The following is a 24,443-nucleotide window of genomic DNA, read 5'->3' as shown; positions in this document are numbered from 1 at the left end:
CGAATGACTCATTTGAACCGCTTCATTTAAGCTATTGAACTTTTCAGTCATATGTCGTGTTGGTAGTAAAAAATCTTGTGAAGGTGGTAAAAAAGGTAGTAAATTCATCTCTATGATTCCTGAATATACCCTGATTGAATCACTTAAAATGAACCACAGAGAATGCAAGATGTGAACGAGCTTTGATCATTTAGTAAAACTGGTTAATTCAGTTGCCCATTGTGCGCTAAAAAGTTAGTTAAAGGTGTTAAAAAGCGTTATTTTATTAAAAACATTACTGTTTGGTAAAATAAGTAATATTTAATATAACTTTTTACTTAATAATTGTCATTTTCATCAAATTTTATTAGAAATAATAAGTTGAAGTCACTTTGGGTAACCCTCTTAAAAGGTACGGTAGGCCTACGTGTGTGTACAAGTTAAGATCAGGATGACACCACCTCCGCCTCATTTTGTGCCAGGAAAAACCCTGAAAATAAACCTTATGAATGTAAAATGACTCTTCTAAGGTCAGTTTTAGGAGATGTAAGCTGCTGCTCATTCCACCTGATATTTAACACCCTGTCTCTTGTCTTGTCTTTGTCAGATCGTTTGTTTGGAGTCTCTGTTTGTTCCAGCCATTGTGTTCCTTTATGCTCCTCAGAGACTACTATTCGGGTTGTCCGCGCCAGTGTTGTGACTCTTGCATCTTTCACCGTGTGACTTTGTCCGGGCCCGAGGGTCAGTGGGTGCTCTGAATCTCTCCCTGTGATTTGCTTATCCAGGGTTTTTTCCTCTCCTATATGTTAGCCTATATGTGCTGTTTGGTGTAACAATGGACCAAGTTCCACATAGGGCTGTAGCGGTAACCGCAATCCTGTATTACCGCACTGCTGAGAAGCTTAACCGCGACAACCGCGCTTTTTTATATTAAATTCATATATAGCTATGCCCTTCTTGTTTTTCACATCATACATGTATAATAAAGGCAAAATAGATTGTCAAGAGTTAAGAGAGTAACTTGTTTTTAGTAAATTTCATTTCAAAATGTAATACTATGCTATTCATATTTCGTTAAATCATACAGTGAATGTGTGAAAGAAGTGAAACTAAAGATGACAGAATAACTGCGTCGTCTGCATCTGCAGTTTTAAAGATTAAAATTACTTTAATTTAACTGATCAACACAGATACAAAGCGCCATAATATAACTGATTGCTTACCAGCATTAAAACCACTTAAAGCTTGCTTGGAAAGTGGCTAAATGTCGCTAGATTACGTCATTTGCATAACAGTGACGTCATCACGTTGCATTTGCATTCTTACTACATTGGCTGTTTTTTACGTTTGTCTGTTCTGAATGTGCTGCTGCTCAGCTCACTCAAATACATTTATTTGTGTACAGTGATTTATTTTATTCAAAGACCATTTAACATTTACATCCCACCATAAATTTAAGCCATCGCTGGCCAGCCAGCTCCGGCTTCCCGCATGCACGATTATGCTGTCTGGACGCGGATAGATTAACCACTTCTCCTGCCCTGACTGCAACTGGAAGAGACTCTGCTCTGCTGCACGAGGACTAGACCACCAGTGCTTTGGGATGGGGGTGGAGCCCACGGAAGCAGCGGTAGCTGCTCGTAGAGAAGAGTGAATGTCACGTTAAAAGTCTCCAAAAGTCTCCAACAAAGCCAGAAAAAGTGGCTAGATTTGTCGCTAGTCGCTTTTTTGAAAATAAGTCGCTAAAGGGGTCTGAAAAGTCACTAAATCTAGCGACAAAGTCGCCAAGTTGGCAACACTGCTAAACATAAAACATAGCATATTGCATTTATATTGTATTTACACATGGTACATCCACAAAACAAACTTTTACCACTTTGTGTTTATGGGATTTTTAAAATAAAAAAAAAAAATTAATAACTTTTAGAATATACTCCACATTATAGTCCACATTGTGTATAAGTTTATGTTTATTTAAAAACAGATATGGAATAAATTGAAAATACAAGGAAAATATATTTTTACCTGACTACACTTAGCAAACCCAAAGCTTTGAAATATTGCTTCAGAACCTGTTTTAGATTTGTGAAGACCTCAAACAACAATACATACAACAAAAAAATATTATTTGAAATTGTAAATACTGGTGACAAGCAAAATCGTATTTAAGACATTGATAAGGCATATTAGACTTAGGCTACAGTTTTCCTTTCATTTAAAAAAAAGTAGACAGCCGTTATAACATTGTCTAATTGAGTTTGAATAAAGATTGTTTGCATTTTACTATCAATGGTAAATATTATCACTAGATAAATAATGCCAACTTTGTATATTAGTGCACTCTAATACAAAGGAAAACAAGTTTCTAACTTTTAAGAGTATATGATGTGTCTATATTTTATATTTTTAGTCAAATAAAACAAAGACTGATTCTTAACTTTCTTTTCATATTTTCCTCTCTCCTTATATCACTTTCAGTAATATTCAGTGTTGTATGGTCAACTCTGCTTCTCCGTACACATGTCTTTGAGCAGCACAGTCCAGACTGGCCATCAGTTTAGTAGAGCCAGCCCGCCGGGGGCTGAACGTCTCTGTCCAGGTTATAGAGGTACCTGGAGGAATCAGACTGAGAAGCACACAAAATACACACATGAACATCTGACAGTACACTAAAAGGTTGTCTCGTTTTAGGTCTGATCAATACATGCTTTAAAAAGAGTTTGAGCCCATGTCTGTGTCCATGTCTGTTAGCTTTGAGACTATCAATATTCTACTGTTCTCCTAAATCTTAAAGGATCATTTTAAACATATTTTAGTAGTATGTGGTAGACTACTGAAATGCAATGTGAAGTGATTTATCTTGGATTTAGGAGAACAGTAGAATACTGAAGTCCTATTAAAGCAAGACAGTCTGTGCAAAAGCCCCACTTGCAAGATATAAGAGGAAGTTAGAGCACTGCAACGTTTTTGTAGAATAAGGACTTTTGTTATGAAAGAGAGCATTGTGCCGAGAACACAAATCACTGGAAGAGAACAAATATTATCCTAAGCAACCAAAAGATCATTATTTTGGTTCAACCAAAAGATAATTTGGTTGAATTTGGGCCTATTTCACCCCTTACGGCAATCCAATTTGTGATTCATTATCTTATCAGATTTTCCTTATTATTTTATGTAGATAATGCCTAATTGTACATATTACACGCTGGCTCTCCAATGGCTCTCTTTATTTCCATTTATCAATAAATTATTTAAGTTACTCCCTGCTTTCTTTGGTGTTCTTACCAAAACAACTGTTTTTCTGCTATTTACATACAGCATCAGCCCTTTATAGTCTCTTAACTCATTCCCCACCAGCCATTTTTTGAAAAGTTGCCCGCCAGCATTTTTTTGTGATTTTCACAAAAGTTTTACAAAATGCCTTCCAGGAAAATGTTCTTCTAAAAATATATATAAATATATCAAATGAAAGAACAGACCCTCTGCTTTCAAACAAACAATAAACAAACAAAAAATGGCAATTTTTTATCTGCTTATAAACTCTGCTTATAAGCTTATAAATATATATTTTTTTAATTTTAGCAAAAAGCTGAAATAAGTGCATTTTTGTGAAGGAATGTTGTTAGAGAACAGATTCAGAACGATTATCAAAACATACACAGAGTTTAAAATGAGTAAATAAAATTTTGGCTTCAGTTTTTTCATAAATTGGATGAGAGATAACTCATCAACAGAAAGAGTTAAGGTAGCTCTTCGCTACACAGTCCACTCTGCTTCTATATGCAGAATGCTTCAGGGCAGCTATTTTTAGTTCATGCATGTGCTGCTTCAATCATAGCCCTTTGTTTACACGTGAACGTAGATTTCGCCTCCGAAAACAATTCTTTCTAAAAACTCCGGCCAAAGTGGATATTTTGAAAACCTTCGTTTGCACGCTTGCATGTAAACTGAGACAAACGGATGTTTAGGCGGCCAACGTCACAGTATCCACCAGAGCTCGCACCTACGTCAAAGGTGCGACCTATGTTTACATGTGACTGTTACTCTGAACGCTTCCATGATCACAATTATGTTCGTGCAAACTCGTTTCGTGTGTTTGTATTTGCAAATACAGCTGCTTCATTATGTCGAGGAGCCAAGACGAGTGCTCGGAGGTCAGCAATTTTACGCGTGTTCGACTTCTTGCTGCGCTGAAAGAACCGACAGCACACGTAGATGTCTAATTTCGAATCGCTCTCGCGGTACTTTGACATCTTCGAACACCTACTGCAACAACTCCTCCCTCCAACACGAAAAACTAGTCCGCATTACTAACTGCGTCGCCAGTGATTGGCTTACGTGGGCTTAAGCTTCTCTTGACGGCATATATGCACGGGTACGTGTGAATGAACACTTTTCTGAAAACTGACATGTGTGCAAGACATTATTTTTGAAACCGGAGAGGTTGAAATGTCCCAGGGTTTCCCACAGCACATTTCAGTTCAGGCGCCCCGCCTAAGCTTGAAAACCCTACTGCCTTAACTAGGTCGTCAAAAAAAAAATTTGCTGCACAAAAGGCCGTCAAATGTATCTTGGATAACTAGCCAGTTGATAAAACATCTCGGAGAATAGCACAGACGCGCTTCACACCGCGCCACGCGGCAGAAATGAGATAAAGACGTGGTCCGTCATGTCTGGTGGATAGCCCGTTGATAAAACTCGTGTCCCAGAGAACTGTAAGTGGATTTATGGTTTGGATTATTTAAGCCTGTTATTGTATTTGTCTATAGTTCTTTCAAATTTAAAGTAAGTTAGCTGGTGATTTTGTTGTTTGAGCAACCGGCTAGCTAGGTTTCACGTGCCTGTTGATTAGATATAATTGTTGAGCGCTCTTGCTCACTTTATTTACATGCATTATTTACATGCAACAGTAGTTACAGTCCTTTAAGATAATGTAATTAATACTGGGAAATAATTAGTTTTTACCATTTTTGAGCCATCTATCATCGTTCGCCTGACGTTCTACAACATCTGCTTTAGTTTGTGTTTATTAACCCTTTAGTTTCACTTCATGACGCAGCTATTCCCATAAGAGGTATCTGTTAAAAACATTTAATTCATTAATAATCTAGTATGTGTTTATTTTCTGTCATAGTTTCTTTAAAATAAAGTTTTATTCAAGTGTTTTAAATAAAAATATTTTAATTTCATCATGACGCATAAGCCCCGCACCTTTGATTGCCACACCCTCTGCCCCGCCCACTCGCCCAACCCTACCACTTTAACTACCAAATTTTCTGTGGGAACCCTGTGTCCGTTTATGAAAATAGCCGCCCACGTGTAAACGTAGCCTCGATCTCTCAAGCCTATTCTTCTACAGTCATGCTTTTTGAGGTTAGAATGCCATTTAATGGCCATACACAGAATTATTTGAATAGACAAAAACTGGCTCTCAAAACCACAGATGCATTTGAAAGTAACTTGTCTTTCTTTTTGGGAGAACATTTTACAAAAAATATCACTTATATGTTATGTTATGTCAGCCCCCCTACTGGCTAGTTATAAAAGGGACTAGCCTTGTTAAAACTTGGCCATACATCTTGTTGGACTAGGAAATATTTCAACACCGGTTGAAATGGAACTCTTTAGACAAGCTCTTTAATGCAATTCTTAAATATGCTAAGAGATGTTTTACACATAAATACCTCAAATAATACACAGTGTTCATGCTAGCTACCCCATAGATTTCACTGAAATCAGTGTCATGATAAATCACACCTGTCTCAGTGACAGTCCATGGTTCTTTTTAAGGTACAAAATGTTTTTAGGTAAAGTAAAACTTTATTTTTTGAAGAGAACGACTTATTTAATTCGGGGGAAAAGGCCTATAATAAGTTTTAAAATGTGGTTGTAAGCATATTTACCTGTAATGTTTGTGTTTGAATGGCAAAATTCCAGGACCCTCCATACGCACATCTACATTCTCCAAATTGAACTTAAATGGGTTTGTGAATTCAACAGTCACATACATCTCCTCACTCACTCTTGGAGAACCTGTCACCTAAAGAGAAAAACCCAGAGCGATAGAGACACGAATAGATTGCATATTGTTTATATAAGCTTATTTTAGATTAATGTATTCAAAGTCCAACAACTAAAACAATCTAATGCAGCTAATATTAGCATTACTTTTTCAGGGTCAACTAGCTTTATTATGTTCTATGACCACTTTTTAAAAATATGTTTTTTCTACTAAGAAATGTAATGGTAATGAATCATGCCAGACCTTCACAATAAGTTTGGGCTTGTGCATGTTGATTAACTTCATTGAGGTGATGATCTGTCCCGTCTCTTTCACCTTCCCAGTGGTGATAATGTGTATGTTTCCCTGTTCCACCAGTTTTTGCATGTAGTCCTCACTACGTACTGACACCTTCTCTTCCTTGCCTAACACCAAAAGGGAAGAATTTAACCACAAGACAGTCGGACAGACACAGACCTATTCAAACAACCCATTTAACAGCGAAAAGTTCTAAGAATGATCCAAAAAAACTTCCTGCCAACATGAAAAGTGTCCAGTATTTTAATGTTTTAAAGGGATAGTTCACCCAAAAATGACAATTTTGTCATCATTTACTCACCCTCATGTTGTTACAAACCCGTATACATTTATTTGTTCTGATGAACACAAAGGAAGATATTTTGAGGAATGTTTGTAACCAAACCATTCGTGGACCCCATTTACATTTACCAATGGTTTGATTACAAACATTTCTCAAAATATCTTCCTTTGTGCTCATCAGAGCGTAGAAATTTATGCAGGTTTGTAACAACATGAGGGTGAGTAAATGATGACAGAATTTTCATTTTTGGGTGAACTATCCCTTTTAGGAACGTTTCTGGGTTGTCTGAACACGCTAAATGTTACATTATCATTTTCAAATGTTATGACACTGTCATGTTTTAATGTTCACACAATGTTTAAAACAACTGTTGTCTATACTTACTTTTTTGCTTGTTATGTAAATAATAAAGAAACATTGCATTTTGTTATTTAAAATTTTTTATAAAACATTATTTCTGAATGATTCACTTCTTAGGTTTAGATGGTGATGCTTTGTTTAATTTAAAGTAACCATTACGGTGATCAGTGTTTGTTTTAGTTGGACTTTAGTTGATTCTTGAATTATAACTTGCTAGTTTTTCCCTGGCTGCTATAACTTTATGTGTTAAAATCACACTTGTCATAGCAAAAAAGAAGCTGGTAATTTAGGATGGTTGTTGTGGTTAATAACTGATAGTAACATCTAGTGATGCGAGTTATTAATTTATTGCTTACCCTTCTAAAGATTTTTTTTCCATCAATAATGTGATACTACAGTATCTTAGGGATTTTGAAACACTAAGCACATAAAAAACTGAACAGTTTTAAAATAATAAAAAGGCAATGTATCTGTATCATTTACATAACAAGTAAAATGTAAATATTGAAAACAGTTGTTTTGAACATTGTGTGATCATTAAAACATAACATTGTCATGACACTTAAAAATGATAGAATGCAACATTTTTCTACTTTCAGACAACCAAGAAGCATTCAAATACTGGAAACATTTCAGGTTGTCAGGTATTTGGGAATGCTGGAAATGTTCAAGGAACGTTCTTAGAACTTTTCTCTGTTAGATGGGACTGCAATACATCATCATAATATTTTACACATTCATAAACTGTCCAATACATTTACTCACTCTGCAGTGGCTCTAATTTGACTTTGAGAGTTGTAAACACAACCTCGCCACTTGGGACTCCAGTGTAATACACAACAGTCCCGCTGACATACACATCTGCAGTGCGACGCTGATTACTGCGATTGGTAAACTGCAAAATGAGATCGAATCCGTCCCCCACCCGAACTTCCAGACTTGGGATCTCCACATCCACGTCAGCCTGGGGAATAGAGGCTTTCTCCCTTTGACATCCAAATGTCTCAGCTTTCTCCAGCACCTGGCGCTCCTCTGGGCTTCCTAAAAGAAAGGTGCATGAGAGAATAAAGTTTTGAAGAAGTACTGTAACCGGTGTTGTATTCGAGACCAGCTCATTTGAGTCTGAGTCAAGACCGAGTCCACATAAAGTTGGGTCTGATTAAAAATGTCAAAGTCACCCTCAGTTTATGATTTGAAATCCACTCTATAGACCAATTTCGAGTAGACGTCACAGTTACGTCACTGCAAGCTGCGAGCGCAATGCGGTTGCAGAAAAACAGTGGAAATGAATTAGACACGAGTGAAAAGAGCAAGATAACTCACTGGAAATGTCCTGTTGTGCTGTTAAGTGTCAGAATAAGAATGCCAAAAAAATGGCTTTCATTTTTATAGAAAACCATCGTCAAAGACATCATTTGAAGATAAACGTAGGTGTTTATGATTACAATAAGTCCTTAAACGGACAGAATGGAGCGAGGAAATCATCTGGAAATCTTTTAATAATTAGAATAGAAAATAAGTAGAGAAGATGTCCGGTGTTCTGTCGAAGTCTGTTCCCTCCATGTGTTTCTTATAGCGTTTTTATCACGTTACAATTATAATTTATTCAGAATAAATGTTTTTTATACTGAAAAAGCAATAATATCACAATTTTTTAAAAATATTTCATACTTTTTTCGTTTTCTATTATTTATTTTTATTTCCTTATATCTTAGCTTATGTCTTCTTCCTGTTTGTTCTAAAATTATTATGTTTACATACTTAATAAATATATAAATATAACACAAACACACATGATGTAAAGTGTTATTAATATATAAACAGGCCTTTTTAATGTATGTTTAAACATAATACTTTTATAATAGTTTTAGAACAAACACGTAAGATAAATATAAGGAAGAAATAATAGAAAACAGGAAAATTATGAAATATTTAATAAACGCTATTATATATAATACATGATAGTATTGCTTTTATATGTACTTTAGCGATTCAGACTGTAAAAATAATTGATTTAGCAAAAAAGAACAATACATATACATTACATACATGCATATCAGTAGCCAAGCCATTTAAACTTTTATCTATCTAAAAAATAAACGTAACGTGATTAAAACGCTATAAGAAACATTGCACTAAAGGGAAACATAGGGGAATCAGACTTCGACAGAACACCGGATCCATAAAAATCACGGTTTAATGCTAAAACACTTCACAACCCTACTGCAGAGCAGTCACTTTCTGCAACCAGTTTGGCTCCGCCCACAAAAAAAACGTCAATTCTGTTTGCAAACACAAAATTGGTCTATAATATTAGGTCCTACAATATACACAGGTCCACTGTAACACAAACCACAGCATACCAATTTACAAAATACATGTATTTTAATGAAACAAATTAATAATTTAGTTAAATAAAGATAATTGCTAATAAGCTACGGTACTGTGCAAAAGTCTTAGGCCATCTTAGGCCTAAATTTACAATATTGTTTACTGCAATAGGTTTACTGCTGGAATTATGTTTAGTGCCACTCTGTGTTTTAGCGCCACCGTCTTATCATTTTGGGTAACAGCGGCTTATCTACTGCTTAAATCTCACTGGACGGGTGCGTTTTATTGCACTGCCATGAGGCAGTGCAATTTTTGTTGGAGCTTGGCAGTACCTCACCATATGTTTTTAATAGGGTGGAAAACATATGTTCAATTATTTACTTTTTTGTGGGATTTTTTATAGAGAAAGAATTTAGATTTTTCTTTCTTAATTAAGATCAGAACAGTGAAAAGCTTGTTATTTCTGTTCCCTTCACATGAGGAAAAACCTGTTTTGTGTTTCTATTCCTTTGCACTTTTTAAAAGTTAAATATTAAAACCACCAGAAAACAATTAATCACAGGTGATAAGCCGACCTACAAATATGTGACCCGTCACGGAAACCAGGGACTCAAGTCGGCAGCACAAGTTTCGAGAAAATGAGAAACAAAGTTTTTTTTTTCGAAATTTGTGATTTTCGTTTTATTGCAGAATCTGTTAGTTGAGATCACGAAGAAGCCTCTCCATGTTTGAGATAGCAGTTTTTGTATATTTAAAAGCGTACATTTTGCGGTTAAAATAGGCTTGTTTTTCCGGAGATTCTAGCGTGCAGCGGGGGGCGTCATTGTCTGTGTGTATATTTACATACTGTATAAGCTTGTGTTTTCGCCTCCGCCCCCAAAGGGAACAGCGTGACTACTAAATAAGGATAGTTCGCCCAAAAATGAAAATAATGTAAGTAATGACTCACCCTTATGTCGTTCTAAACTCGGAAGACCTCCGTTCATCTTCGGAACACAGTTTTAGATGTTTTATCGTTAGATTTAGTCCGAGAGCTTTCCCCTTCATTGAAAATCTATGTATGGTTTCCATGTCCAGAAAGTTAATAAAAACATCATCAAAGTAGTCCATGTGACATCAGTGGGTCAGTAAGATTGTGTTGATGCATCGAAAATACAGTCCAAAAATAGCAGAATTACGACTTTATTCAGCATTGTCTTCTCTTCCGGCTCGAGCGTGAAGTCACGTGACTGTAGTGACGCGCTGCCTTGTTCCTCAGACATGTTTGCTAAGTTTTTGTTTTTTTTCAAACTTATAGCCTGCGTCTCCCCAGACTGTAAAGCTCGGGCGCACAAAACAAAAGAAAAATAAAAGAAGCTGGGGCGGAACAAATAACAGTCAGCCGCATCGTACGTCAGCCGCGTCACTGACTTTATGGGGCGCCGCAGTCGGATGACGTCAAAGTACCGCGAGAGCTCTTCAAGAAATCTTACGGAGTAGTTTAATTTCGACTCGCTCTTGCGGTACTTTGACGTCATCTGTATGTCAGTTCTTGCAGCGCAGCATGAGTCCAAACACACAGAAGTTACACAGATATCGTTGAATTCTTCATATAATTGGCTACATGTTTTGTCTATCAATATTTTCCATGAAGTCATTGGCTGATGGAGAAACGAGCGAGCCATTGGTAACCTCTCTAAAGGATGTCACGTTTTCGACGGCGCTGTTTGGATGATCTATTATACTACTTCCCTATTTTAAATACAAACTTTGAAGGCGGGTTCATGTGTTTAACGGAGTGTAAGCTCATATACCCTTACATGTTACGATTTAAATAGTCTTCAGATTATATATTATATTGTATTACCAGACATTCATGCGAAATCTGATGTAAACAATCTATATTTCACGGATTATACGCATTTGTAGACAAATATGGTCATTGGATAATCTGAAACAGACTGGATTCGACTTGTAATCCCCACAAAGGTAAAAGAGTCATGTTTATTTTTACGGGTTGTCATTTGGTCATAAAATACTACATATGATGCTAGAACATCTCAAAAAGGGTTTTACAGGGGGCATGGCTTAGCTAAATGAGATGTAAATGAGCCCTATTGTCTCCCCCAGCTGAAAAGAAGAGTCCCTTTCGTCTCGATTTTCTCGGTTTGAGTATTTCTGAGTTCCTATATTCAAATGGCCACAACTTCTCCAAATCTTATCAGATTTCCATGTGTTACACATCGTTGGAAAGCTTAGAAACTGCACTTTCAGAATCTGTGAATAACTCAAAATGCCCAGATCCGACTTGTGTCCCTACTTTCCGTGACTGGTCACATATCTCTCTTACCTTCAGGGAATTTGTACTGATTTGTGATGTCTCTGCGTCCATCATGCAGCACGGCTTTAGTCAACACCATGCGACCTACATGGTTGGGATTAACCCTCACTGGCACCAGGGTGCCATCTTTCTGTCTACGATAGAAGACTACATCACTGTTGACCTGGGGCGATAAATAATAATATTTCAGGATTTCTATAATTTGAAATATATTTAAATAGACATATTTTACACTGTTGCCTTACCTCAGCAAATACAAAAGAGGCATCAAACGGGTAGCAGATCTGTCCATGTTTAACAGCAGCAACGGATGCAGGTCCACACCTGTACATACCTTACAGAGGATAATTTTCATTAAACACAAAGCAGACACCATGACCACCATAAGATTTTTTAGTTTTTTGGGCACAAATTACCATCACTTGTCTCCTGTGGGGTAGCATCTACAGCCTGCCATCCTCCAAAGCCGGGAGGCAGGTCAGGCCTGCTCATGTAACACTCATTCCAGCAATGATAATTCCTTTAGATGAAGAAACAGCAAGTTATTATGTAATATACTGTAATACTTAGAAACCATAATCAACTAAGATTTAATAAAGCTTATAATACCTATATTATGAAAATGTATCCACTTTAAAGGAGGAAATTCCCATGAAGGGTCCTTAAATTGTAATCGCAACAGACTAGATCCAGCTCTAAGATGTTATTAGTGTGGATACTGAATATTTGCCAGGGTGAGCAAAGCTCATAACTGGGTAGGCCATGCTTTTTCTGAACTAATTTTAGTTATGTAATGTGATATATTTAACTTTAAAAAGAACTTGAACTTGATTTTATTATTTTGTTAATTAAATGAACCATTAAAAGTGCTCTTTATATGAAAGGTCTCTGGAGCAGTTAACAAAAAAGTATATTTTAAATATTAAAATACCAGGGTACCTCTTTCTTATACTGTACAGTACACAGATACGATTAATACCAGAGATTAACGTGTCTCCTACAATAGAGGCAACTCTCTGATCAAAGAGTGTAAGTTCATCGGCCCGGCCGTCTGCCCAAAGCTTGTAGGTGCATAGCAGTTTTCTGCTTAACTTCCACCTTTATATAAGACCATTTCTTCTTAAGTTCATTTGCAGTACAACTCTTAGATCCCACTGCGTTGATGGCATCAGACAAACTCTCACAATCTTTTTTCTTTTGTCATTTTCAGTCAAACTTTCTTTGTTTCTTGCTTGCTTCAGCCATTTTCTTGCAGTTTTCTTCTACCAAAGTGGACTTATTACAATATTTAAATTAATTTTTAATTTAATTGGTGTTGTGCTCTAGCATGTGCGCTCAATTTCACGTTAACTAGGAGGTACAAAGGGAATATATGTGGGATCCTGCGTATGCAGAGATTTTTACATCAGATTGTTTGGTACCTACACACATTTACAGCTTTTACAGTCTTATTATGAATTTAACGCAAGCCTTTGTACATATGGCCCCAGGTCCTTGAATTTATTACTTTGGTCTTCAGTTATCTCCACAAATTATTAATTGAACTTGGGTCTGAACTCTGGCTTGGCCACTCCAAAATGTTGATATTGTTCTCTGCCAACCATTTCTTGACCACTTTTGCTATGTGCTTTAGATTGTTATCTTGTTGCAAGATCTACTGCGTGCCCAGGTCAAGTTTTTCTGCATACTGTCTGATGTTTTGCCTCAGAAATCTTAATGTAGTCTTTTTTCATGATGCTATTTACTGTTACAAGGTTGCCTAGCCCATTGACTGGACAACACCCCCTAAGCGTTAATTGTTCCGCCCCTCCTCCACTGTGATTGGAGGGTCAAGTGAGAAGTGAAACTGACGAGCTGAGCGTTTCACCCAAAGTTGAACATTTTTCAACTTTCGGCACTCAGGGCTGAACGCGGTAAAACCTCAAGAGTGCCATGCTTCCATTGAAAATGAAATGGAAAACGTCCGCCAGCGTAAATGCTTTGGTGTGCACGCTACCTTACGATTGAATGCTTTGCACTTTTTTAAAACAAAAGAGCATCCATGTGCAACCAAAGGTCCACACTAAGCTGCTTGATTTTACCCATAACTTGCAAAATGACCAGAAACTGACTAGCACACAGGTGTATCAGCTGTTCTGAATTTATAGTTGTTTTGAATCCTTGAGAACATTCTAAAAGTTATCATACTAAAAGTAGACTACATTTAAAGTGATGCCGAAGATTGCTTTTCCTGAGAATTTAGCAATACGATCTAGGGTATAAATAATTTTGGATATGGGACATTTTGTCAAAATGAAAAAAAAGAAAACAAAGCTAATATTTTTATTAATATCATTAACAAAATGTCTTAACAGTCTTTGTCCACTTTCTTGTGTCATTTTCAGTCAGAAGTTTCTCATATACTAAATAAAAAAAATCACCATAATTAAACATTTGCCCTGGGTATGAATAATTTTGAGCCAAGTAAGTACATATACTGTGAAATAAAGTGCTATCAAACTGACTTATAAATATAGTTCTTGTGTAAACAACCCTTATAATATAGTAAGACATTAGTAAGAGAAGGCACAAACCAGATGGAATCTTTGGTGCGTTCTCGGTCTACTTTTCCATTTTCATCCAGAATAATATCCATCTTCAAGTTGCCGTCATTGTCATGAGCAGAGAAAAAGTTTGTCACAACCCTGCTGGGGATCCCAAGACAACGCAAGACTGAGGAGCGAAAAAGAGTAAACGATCATTAACATACATATAATGATCAATTACTTAATTATCAGTTGTTTGAAAAAAGCATGTAAAGAGGCAACAATAAGGTCTTACAAGTGTTAAAGACAGCAGCGTAGACCCAGCACTGAGCGTAGCAGACAGGTGTGCCTCTGCTATTGGCATAATCCAGGAGGATCTCTACACTTCCAGTCCAGGAGGTTGGTGGAACACCATATGTGTATTCTCCACTCCAGTTTCCCACCAACACACCATCATCATCGCGAGAGTTTATCTGGTTCAGAGGAGAGGTGGATTACAGAACAAAAATCACGTAGTTATGATGCATAAACAGCATAGATGCTTTCATTTCTAAACCAACCATGTCCTACTCAAGTATGTCAAAACAAGATTTAAGCATCTGTAGTGTTGCTGTTGCTACGGTTACTAATGCAATACGCATGCTAATAAAATGCACACCTGGACTTGTGTGTTTTATACACTGTGACCGGCTGGCTACGATAAAAACTCAAATAAGCATGAAAGACATGTTTGTGTGTTATTGTGTATTCAGTATTTCATTATCTCACCATGGCAGAAGCTACGCGGGTAACTTTGATTACATCTCCACGGTTAGACAGCGGCATTTCTGCTTTATCCATAATGAACAAACAGGCATCCAGTACCCCAAATTCAAACTGAAAGTGACAAAAATAGTTTGTTAAAGTATGAAATAGCTTTTTATTCATAAACATAAGAATTTGCTATATCTGTTTAAATAGTATATAGGTATATTTGTTTATATATTTTTTTAAATGTACAAGACCAATGACTGTTCAGGGAGTTATGCCATCACGTTAATGCTATTAAACATTTTCATTTAGTAAAACTGCTATAAACAATTAAGCCACAATTTAAGATGTATGTATTTACATAACATGTGTGTGTGCGTGTTTGTCTGTGCATTTGTGTGTGTCTTTGCATGTTCTGTGTGCTTAGTTCTGTAACTAGAATCATGTTTATTAGTCTTTTAAATTATGGTATGTTATTATTTAATGTAATGCTGTACAGAGCCTGTATGTGTAATTGTAACCAAGTAAACTGGCAACAAATTCCTTGTATGCTCAGGCATAGTTCCCAAAAAATGCTGTCTGTTCTATTATAACAAATTGTTATAAGAAATTTCAATTTATTTCACAGAATTACAGAAGCATTTTTCAGTTAAAACCTAAATTACACACATAATTGCAAGTTTTTTCAGGGTGATTTTATATCCATTTTATAACCCACAAAATCATACGCAGTGGATGAAGTTATAAATAATTATAAGAATAATGTTGTGAGTCGCGGTAAGGTAAGGAGACAATACAGATCACTTTTTAGGTACTTAACTGATGTTTTTTTTATATTGATTGCCGGTTTAAATAAAATATTATGGGTCAGATTTACTTACAGCTTGTGCCAGCGCAAACCATAATTTTGGCGTTAAACAACTGTCAGGATTTACTAAAGACGTGCAGTGTATAATTATCGCTGAAAATGTGTGTTCTAGTTATTTTGCGAATGACCTTATTCATTTCTAGTAGTTTACTTTTCAGACACAAAATTTATGAGAGGAGATTATTCAAATGATTCACCTAATGCGATTTACTAATGTTTGCACATGTGTTATGACTGATATTTATGCCATAATTTAACGCAGATAAAAGCATGTCTTAAATTATTTTGCGCTTGAAATGGCTGCCATTGTAGTTGATAAGAGGAGGCTTGGCAGATACAGTACAAGGCAGAGGATTTTTTCCACAGGCAAGATATTAATTGTTTCGCCGCCATTGACAAGATAACTCGTCAATTAAGAGAAAGCCCTTCCCTGCCAATGACGAGAATTAGAATTTCCATTCTCATGAAAAATGCTGGCACTGGCTGGCAACTTTTTTTTAAAAGTAATTACTGAATAACATATTAATGAAATATATTGTTTGCCAAGCCATGTTATTTTTATTTGCTGGAGGAATAAATATTTTATTATTTGTTGGGATAACACCACAAATTTTCATCTGCCATGTCCGTAGTGCTGAACTCAAACACGTGTGGCCTTAGTAGATCATCCACCTAAGGATCAGCTCTGATTATTTGCGATCCTCTTAGTAGTTGGTCATTATGGAAATCTGCTGTTGTACCTGTGTCATTTAATTTTAAAAATGCATTTTTAGTAAATAACGTGCAGATATTATCACTCCCATCAACGCTTTTTGGAATTTACAATAATGACGTACCCTATAATCAAATACTAGGCTATAAATATAATGTTTATAATAATTTGATATTGGTTTTTTTTTTTCTTAAATTTTTGCTTACATTTAGAAGAAATTTTGATATGAAAGTTTTTTGTTGAATCACGATTTCTTTGTGAAAACATCCGTACACACATATCATGCACAAATTTGTGTGTACGCATGCTTAATGAATGAGACCCAATGTCTAGCTTCATTATTCAGTTGGCCCTTGCCAAAATGTATGCCAGTGTGGATTAATTCTTACAATCATTTAAACTGATTATGTAAAAATTTTAGTTTTAGGATATAAAATTCTAGAAATAATCAAAAGATTTTGAACGCATACAAAAGATTTTGAACGCATACAAAACCATATTAAACCTTTGACTGGAAAGGTTATTTAGTTATAGGTGTCACATGTTCATTGAACTTTTAGTTTGTACTTTGGGTTCCTCTTTCCAGTTTTGATGTACTTTGTAGTTCATCTGTTCATTGGTTCCCTATTGATTCTCTCCCTAAGTGTATCTTGTTATCCATGTATATACAGTATATTGCCCTAATGTTTGAGTTGTCTTTTGTTAGTCATTCATGGAGATGTTGGTGCTTGTGTTTGTCTTCATGTATGTTTTTGTAATACTGGCTGTTTCTGTTTAAAGTTTACCTTGTTTATTTTGTTTAGGTTTATATATATATATATATATATATATATATATATATATATATATATATATATATATATATATATATATATATATATATATATATATATATAACACTACGTTTGGATCCATTGCCACTGCCTGCCTGTTTTCCAACACGTTACAGTAGCCGCTGCTACATATTCCCCCATTTTTCCCAAACTGCCTGATATGCCGTGAGTAATAATGTACATAATAAACATGTTTGATGTGAAAAGTATATGAAAAAAAAAAATGTAATCCAAGGAAACAACTTTACAGGTTAACAAGCGTGTCTATGGGTCATTGTCTAAATGTATGTTGTTTTTGTTCTTTTACCAAAAAGCAGTCTGGATCTTCATACCTGTCCGAAGTTCCAAGCACGTTCAGATATATCATCATATGCTCCATGGTAGATGATCCCCAGCTCATTTATAACACACTCCTCCCGCTCCTCCTCATCATCCAAGAACACGGGATCAGCTTTGACAGAAATATAAATTTGGCATTAAATCAAATAGTTTCTAGCATGCACACAATTTGCATAGGTCAACTAGTGTTCTCTATCTTCACAAACTGAATAACTGAGCTTTGATAGTTTGATTACAGCAAAGGAGGTCATATACTTTACATATAAAGCCACTATTAGCTTAAAAATATTGAATTTCAGACCTGGTGACCATGGGTTAAAGAGAATATAGACATCTGTGCTGGTGTCCCTCCTGGTTCTGCGGATACCATAGGGGGTAACCACTCCGATGAATATCATGTACTTTCCCACAATGCACTCTGGCGAGGATGTGATGCCCATGGTGACGATGTTGTCATTGCTCTCCACAATCCGACCTTGCCAAACACTCTTTTGTTCAGCAGTGGGGAAGACAGGAATATAGGTACCCTTGCTGTATTGAGGGCTGGGCCCTTGTGGACAAAATAAAAAAGTTTAACATGTAACATTAAAAGCTTAGGGTGTACACCTAGCGTGCATAGCGGTACAGTTGCTGGAATGACTGTGTGAAATTTAAACAATTTAATTTTCCAGTTCACTGGAATGTTCATTCCCTAAAAATTCACACAATACAAAGCAAAAACCAGTGACCTTCGATAGTCCCTATGTTCCCTTACCGGAAATCACATGACCTTTTCTAATGCTCTCCAACTGAAATCGCATGAGCCAACCCAATAAACATCATGAAATGCGTTAGAACTTTTAAAAAGAAAAACATTAGTTTTAATATAATCACACATTGCAAGACAGGAAGGGACCACCTACTTAATATTTAAATGTAACATTTCTCCAAATTTATGCATGTATATGTGAGAAACTCATGAAAGTGTTTTTCATAATATATGGACTTTAATAGTGCATCCACATCACACGCATACAATACATACATACAATGCAAAGACGCGAATGGGCATCTTGCGACGCGGTAATCGCGAGTTGAAAAATCTAAACTTTGGAGGATTTTCGCACCGCGTTAACCAATCAGGAGCTTGCTCTAGCAGTGATGTGATTACAGAAAGCGAGCGGAGGCAGAATAACAAAACAACAATTGAGGACATTTATCATTGCTATACAAGACCTCTTGTACTTTTACAAGAATTTAAAGGATCTTGTTTGGAAGAAAGTGAGTTAGGAGGGCAAACAATCTGGTAAATTTACTCAATTTGAGCTATATAAGCGTCCAACAACGTGTGAATAGTGCATGTTTGCCGCGTCTTTCATGGTGTGAACGCACAGTAACAAGGGTTTATAAAATTAAGTCGGAGGGATGTTTGTTCTGCTGATTGTTCTTAAATAATGGAATAGTGGAATTATCACAACGCGCTTAAGCAGTCACGTCATTGAAATAAGTGAACAGTGTCCCAATGTGTGCCTGAACCTGTGTACAGGATATACTGATTCACGACCTTGGGAGCTGATTGAGAAGTTTTGGCAATAAAGGGAAGTATGTCAAAGAGAAGGGAAAGTGATGATGGTGCCATTCTATTGCATAAGACTAGCTTCTCTTGTGAAATTGTAGTGTCAAGTATACACTAAAATGCACACTGAATTACTTTTATTGCTGTGCTAGGCAATTTAGCTCCAAAATTATTCTCGTATATTCCAAAAAAGGGTAGTTGAGTATTTAAATAGAACAAAGCTTCCCACAAACATTCTTTGAAAACATTAAGGCAGAGTCTTTTCGACATATTGGAAAAAACCTGACGTAATTCGAGACCAAGAGGTCTAAATTGAAGATTTATAACTAACCAAATAAAATGAAACTGACTCTTCTTTAACTAGAGTTCAACAACTAGTGTTTCATCAAGTTTTACTTGATATTTAATGAGTTAGAAGTGTGTGTTTGTCTATAGAAGCAGATCACATTGTTGTACCAGACAAAAAAAAAATTCAGTTTCAATCTTGCTTACCGATGGCAAACTCAACAGCAAACTTGTCGTCGGCTGGTCTGTAGGGCCGATCAAAGGTGATCTTTATCTGAAACTCCTGAGCCCGACGTACAATGAGGAAGTCACTGCCATACAAGTGGGTGTGATGTCCCTGTTTGTTTATCTCTTGAGGATGTTTGAGCATATCAACATCCCAGATATCAAGAAAGTCTAAGGAACAAAACATTTTTTGTCAAAATGGTAATTCACTTGAAATATTATAGCATCCGTTTTACAAGATGTGATCTTAACTAGATGGAGCAGTGTGTTAGCTGGATAAAGGTCATGGGTTTCACATATAAAATGTTCACCTTGAATGTGTTAAACAGTAAATTGCTTTAGATCAAAGTGTCTGCATTTTTGGAAATAAACCCCTTGCTAGTAAAACAACTCTCACAGCTAAATAATCTACAAAAACTGTGCCCTTCTGTATCATCCGGTTATCTCTGAAGGTTTGAAAAAGAAGGCTAATTTAAGAAGTAGTGTCACTACAAGAGAAAATGCAGTTTTCCTGCAATAAATGCTATCACTCTTTTCAGAATGGAGGTCTTGGCCATCTGGTGGAAACTGCTAATTCAAAGGAAATTGTCTTTTGTAATTTTTCTGCTTTTTCAGGTTTGTTATGATGTTGCCTTATAACACTTTTGTTTGTATTAACTCTCCCACTCTTTATTTTATAATAATTCTTCATATAAAATTAAATATCTGTTTGCGTGAGGTGCATGGTGGTCCAGTGGGTAACAAGTTAGTAGGGGTTAGTATATTACCTTTAGGTGTATGCATGTTTGTAAATTGAGCTTTGTAATTGACTCGCCATCTGTCTAGAGTGTTTCTTTTCTATCTATTATTTAATCACACACAATCCTATACACAAACAAACATTTAACCTTTGAGTGGAGGGGGTCCTCTGGGAAGAAACATGAAGGGCTCGAATTCTTGTACTTCCCCCTCTTCTTTATTTGAGGTGGCTTTGGGTCCTGCACTGCGTCCACGGTGGGAGACCCTCTTAGGACGTACTGCTGGTGTGGCAGCAGGGGTAGGGTTATCGTGAGCCTCTTGATCTGCCATGGCAGGTACTGGTCACTTCAGCTTCTAGATAAACAAGTCAAAATACAGAAAAAAGTGGCACATTGGAGGCTTGTGTAAACATTTAAAGTATTCTTAGCTTATCATGACAATGATTTCATAGGGTCCACCTTTCCATCTTAATGAAATAATGGTAAATAAATGTTAATCTTAACATAGAAAATAATATTAATAATCCTCAAACTAATTTGGCTTGTTGTCTTAGGAGAAACTTGACCCCAAATGTTGTCTTGAGCTAGTCTGCTGGTCTACTAAATTGGATAAAACATTTATTTGGATCATGGAGCAGTCAGGATGGTAGAGGGATGCTGGAAGAACTGTCATAAGAATGGTGAACAGCTGGTTGGCAGCTGCTTAAAGGGGTCATAGCATGAAAATGTTAGCATTGCCACTTTGTAGGTTTGAGCAAAAATGTGTGGTTTTGGGTGTGTTTTTTAAAATGCAAATGAGCGGATGAAGTGCAAACACTGATCACAATGATGGTGGTTTGTTGTAATTCAAACTCAATTGTGCTGTCAAGTCCTTATTTTCTCTCTCTTTCTCTCTGCACTAAATGGGAGTGCAGTGGTTGGATAGTGCAGATTAAGGGGGCGGTATTATTCTAATAAGATATCCTTATGACATCATAATGAAAGCCAAATTTCAATGACCTATTTTTGCTCACACCTACAAAGTGGCAATGCTAACATTTTCATGCAATGGCCCCTTTAAATATGCTTGGAAAATTATTGACATGATCATGCTCCTCCCAAACCTTTATTCAGAACTTCAGAACAATTCAGAACAAAGAGTTGTCTTATGTTATCTCTTCATTTGTTTGAAAACAGTGGTACTTTATTGCACACTGTTTTCATTGTTAATATAATGTAATACGGAAATTATATTTCATGCATAGCTTAAATTTTTTTTACATTTCTCTCTCTCTCTCTTTGTACAGTAACTTGTACACCTATATTTGGTCTCTCTCCACTGGAGCACACCCAAGAGCTAACCTGGAAAATGTATACTGTGCATAACTCTGCATAAATTTAAATATAAGTCAACAAATCCAAAGAAAAACAAGAGGGTTGTTTTTATTATAGACTACATAAACATGAAACTTAATGACATTTAAGCAAAACTTGTTCCCTCTTTAATGCATTTTAAATCACAACCAGTTTCATATTCCTGTTTCTTGGCATTTAAATTTGGAAAATATGTCACCACAGTTACATCAACATCTAATTGATGGATTACATAACAGCCATCTACCAAAATAAGGTTAATGTTTGAGGACATGTAAACCACACTGGACTTGTGAGTAATAATACTAACACAATGAAGCTTCTGTTTTCCTTTAGACCAGGCTTCTCTAACTGCAGTTCGCAAACCTCTAGTGGTTGGCAGGGGGTTCGTGAGTTAATGAAAAAATATATAATTAAATCATAAAATGTAAATAATTAATTGTAAAATACAAATAAAACACGTACTAAGAAAACTATATATTTTATTTGTTTAATTTGCATGTCATGTTATCATTACAATATGTCAAAAACTGGGAACTCATGCAAAAAAGATACTTTTTATGTACCATTAAAAAAATTGCCAGATGAAGGTCCAATAAGTAAGGGATAATGTAGAGGCAGCCGGTAGTAATTGGGAAATAAGCCCCGACAGTGTGATCAGGACCCGACGCGAAGCGGAGGGTCTTGTATCACACTGAAGGGGCTTATTTCCCAATTACTACCGGCTGCCTCTACATTATCCCGCTTATTACACGGCTACTTGCCACATAAGAAAAAAACTGGACATGAATATGAATTTGAAACATTTTATTGGCATATTTGTTTTAAATGAACATTTTTATCCTTCCGCGAAACTTTGCACAGATGCATAAAATGATCGTAATACCTTATTAAGATCCTCTGCTTCATACTTGTCTGTCTCCATTTTTTTCTCTTTAACCAGTCTTTGAGAAGTTTTAATGCCCATTCTGTATTTTTTTGTGTGTTGGCTTCGTAGCTGTCATGCTCTCTTTTGTCAAGTTCAGTCTCAGTAAGCTGTCTGTGTCTTGTCGTGGTTGTCGAGTGTTTGTCACAAGATGGCGCCAAACAGACAGTAATCTTTATTGATCTTTATTGGCGCGGAGCGATTTTACTCGTGCAAGTAGTCCGGCTATGCGTTATTATTTTGGAGCGGTTATTATTTGAAAAGAACGAACCTGCAAATGTCTCAACTGACCAATCAGAATCAAGCATTCCAGAGAGCCGTGTAATAATAGGTAATAATAACTGTAACTATGTAAAATACTGCAGATAAAAAATATAAAACCGATTAAAAAATAAATGTTTTTGAGGTTAAACATGCACTTTTATTTAAAATCTCAGGGGATACTTGAAATAAATAATTTTGGTGAAGGGGTTCGGCACCTACCCACCGATGTTTATACATTTTTCACACATAACCCTGGTAATGTGAGCATACACTAGATGGAAACAATTTAATGCAGATGTTTTTTTCTTAACTCTTTCCCCGCCATTGACGAGATTTTCCGTCTTTCCGCAATACCGCTATTATCCACCAGGTGGCAACTTTTTAAAACCGGAAGTATTGCCCTATGGCAAGCTGCTGCATGTCCGTGTCTGTTTTAAAGATCGCTCTGAATGGGATCTCTATGAAAAGTCCGTCATAAAAATGGAATTATCTCTGCTTTTTGCTCAAAATATGGTGTTTTTGCAAAAACCTACCCATATTCAAAAGCTGATTGCAAAAGAACCACTAAAGGTAGGATGAAACGGTTTTTTTTGTTTGAAAGCAGAGGGTCTGTTCTTTCATTTGGTATATTGTATGTTTATATATCTAAAGAAGAACATTTTCTGGAAGGCATTAAACTTTGGTGAAAATCATGAAAAACGCTGGCGCTGGCTGGCAACTTTTTTTTAAAACGTTGGCGGTGAAAGAGTTAAAGACGTTTGTTGGGGGATTGTGGACGTAGAGAAAAACAAGACTTGTCACATAATACAAAATTGATTTTGCATGCAAAACAATCACAGACTTTCTTCTTAAACATATACACACACACACAATTGCATTTGCTAAAACAAACTAATCTTCAATAAAACCCACTAAAGACTTCACAATATCTTAATAATAAGTAAACAGAAAGACTAATAAAGAGCAACATTATACGTACTGAACATGAAAACTAACAATGACATGCATTGCAAAGAGACAATGTTTAGCATTTAATGTTTTTCAAATACGTTTTTATAATCATAATAATATATTGCTTTATGAATGCGTTTTATTTATAAATGTTTTATATTTATGTCATGGTGTACTAACCTTATTTGCAGTTAGAAAGACTCGTCACACGCCTGCAGAGGCAGAAACTGGAATGTGGTGTTTGAAAGCACTTCAGGACTACTGCCTACTGGGTTTACATATATATGGGGAAAGAAAACCTGGTGTGTGTGTGTGTGTGTGTAACATCACACATGTGAAGCCTAATGGTTGGAGTGTCTGTGTATGCAAATTACAAAGACATTGTAAAAGTTGGTAGGCGTGTCCACCAAAAGCATCTGTCATCAGTTTACACTTAGGCGTGTATGTGTGAGATTAGAGTGGAAGTGCCAAATACTCATGTGTTTGTGCAAAGATAGTATGTGTCTTAAATAAAACCGGAGGCTTAAAG

The 24,443-nt window shown here is 36.1% G+C and overlaps 1 protein-coding gene across 1 annotated transcript; it reads right to left on the bottom strand.

The window, feature by feature from the left end:
• Positions 1-1,931: 1,931 nt before the first annotated feature.
• On the bottom strand, positions 1,932-24,248 carry f13a1b (coagulation factor XIII, A1 polypeptide b). Its single transcript, XM_065294318.1, has 15 exons — positions 24,095-24,248; positions 20,572-20,776; positions 19,667-19,855; positions 17,921-18,169; positions 17,613-17,731; positions 14,886-14,993; positions 14,413-14,590; positions 14,166-14,304; positions 12,009-12,112; positions 11,838-11,926; positions 11,602-11,755; positions 7,707-7,982; positions 6,245-6,405; positions 5,883-6,019; positions 1,932-2,605 (listed from the first exon to the last, which is right to left on the bottom strand). The coding sequence occupies exons 2-15, from the start codon at positions 20,750-20,752 to the stop codon at positions 2,464-2,466; spliced, it is 2,226 nt and encodes a 741-aa protein (XP_065150390.1). The 5' UTR covers positions 20,753-20,776; positions 24,095-24,248; the 3' UTR covers positions 1,932-2,463.
• Between the last annotated feature and the right edge of the window lie 195 nt (positions 24,249-24,443).

The sequence above is a fragment of the Paramisgurnus dabryanus genome, chromosome 2, assembly GCF_030506205.2.
Source record: "Paramisgurnus dabryanus chromosome 2, PD_genome_1.1, whole genome shotgun sequence".
In the NCBI taxonomy this organism is placed as follows: Eukaryota; Metazoa; Chordata; class Actinopteri; order Cypriniformes; family Cobitidae; genus Paramisgurnus; species Paramisgurnus dabryanus.
The sequence above is the reverse complement of the archived record's forward strand: the minus strand, read 5'-3'. Positions and strand labels throughout refer to the sequence as shown.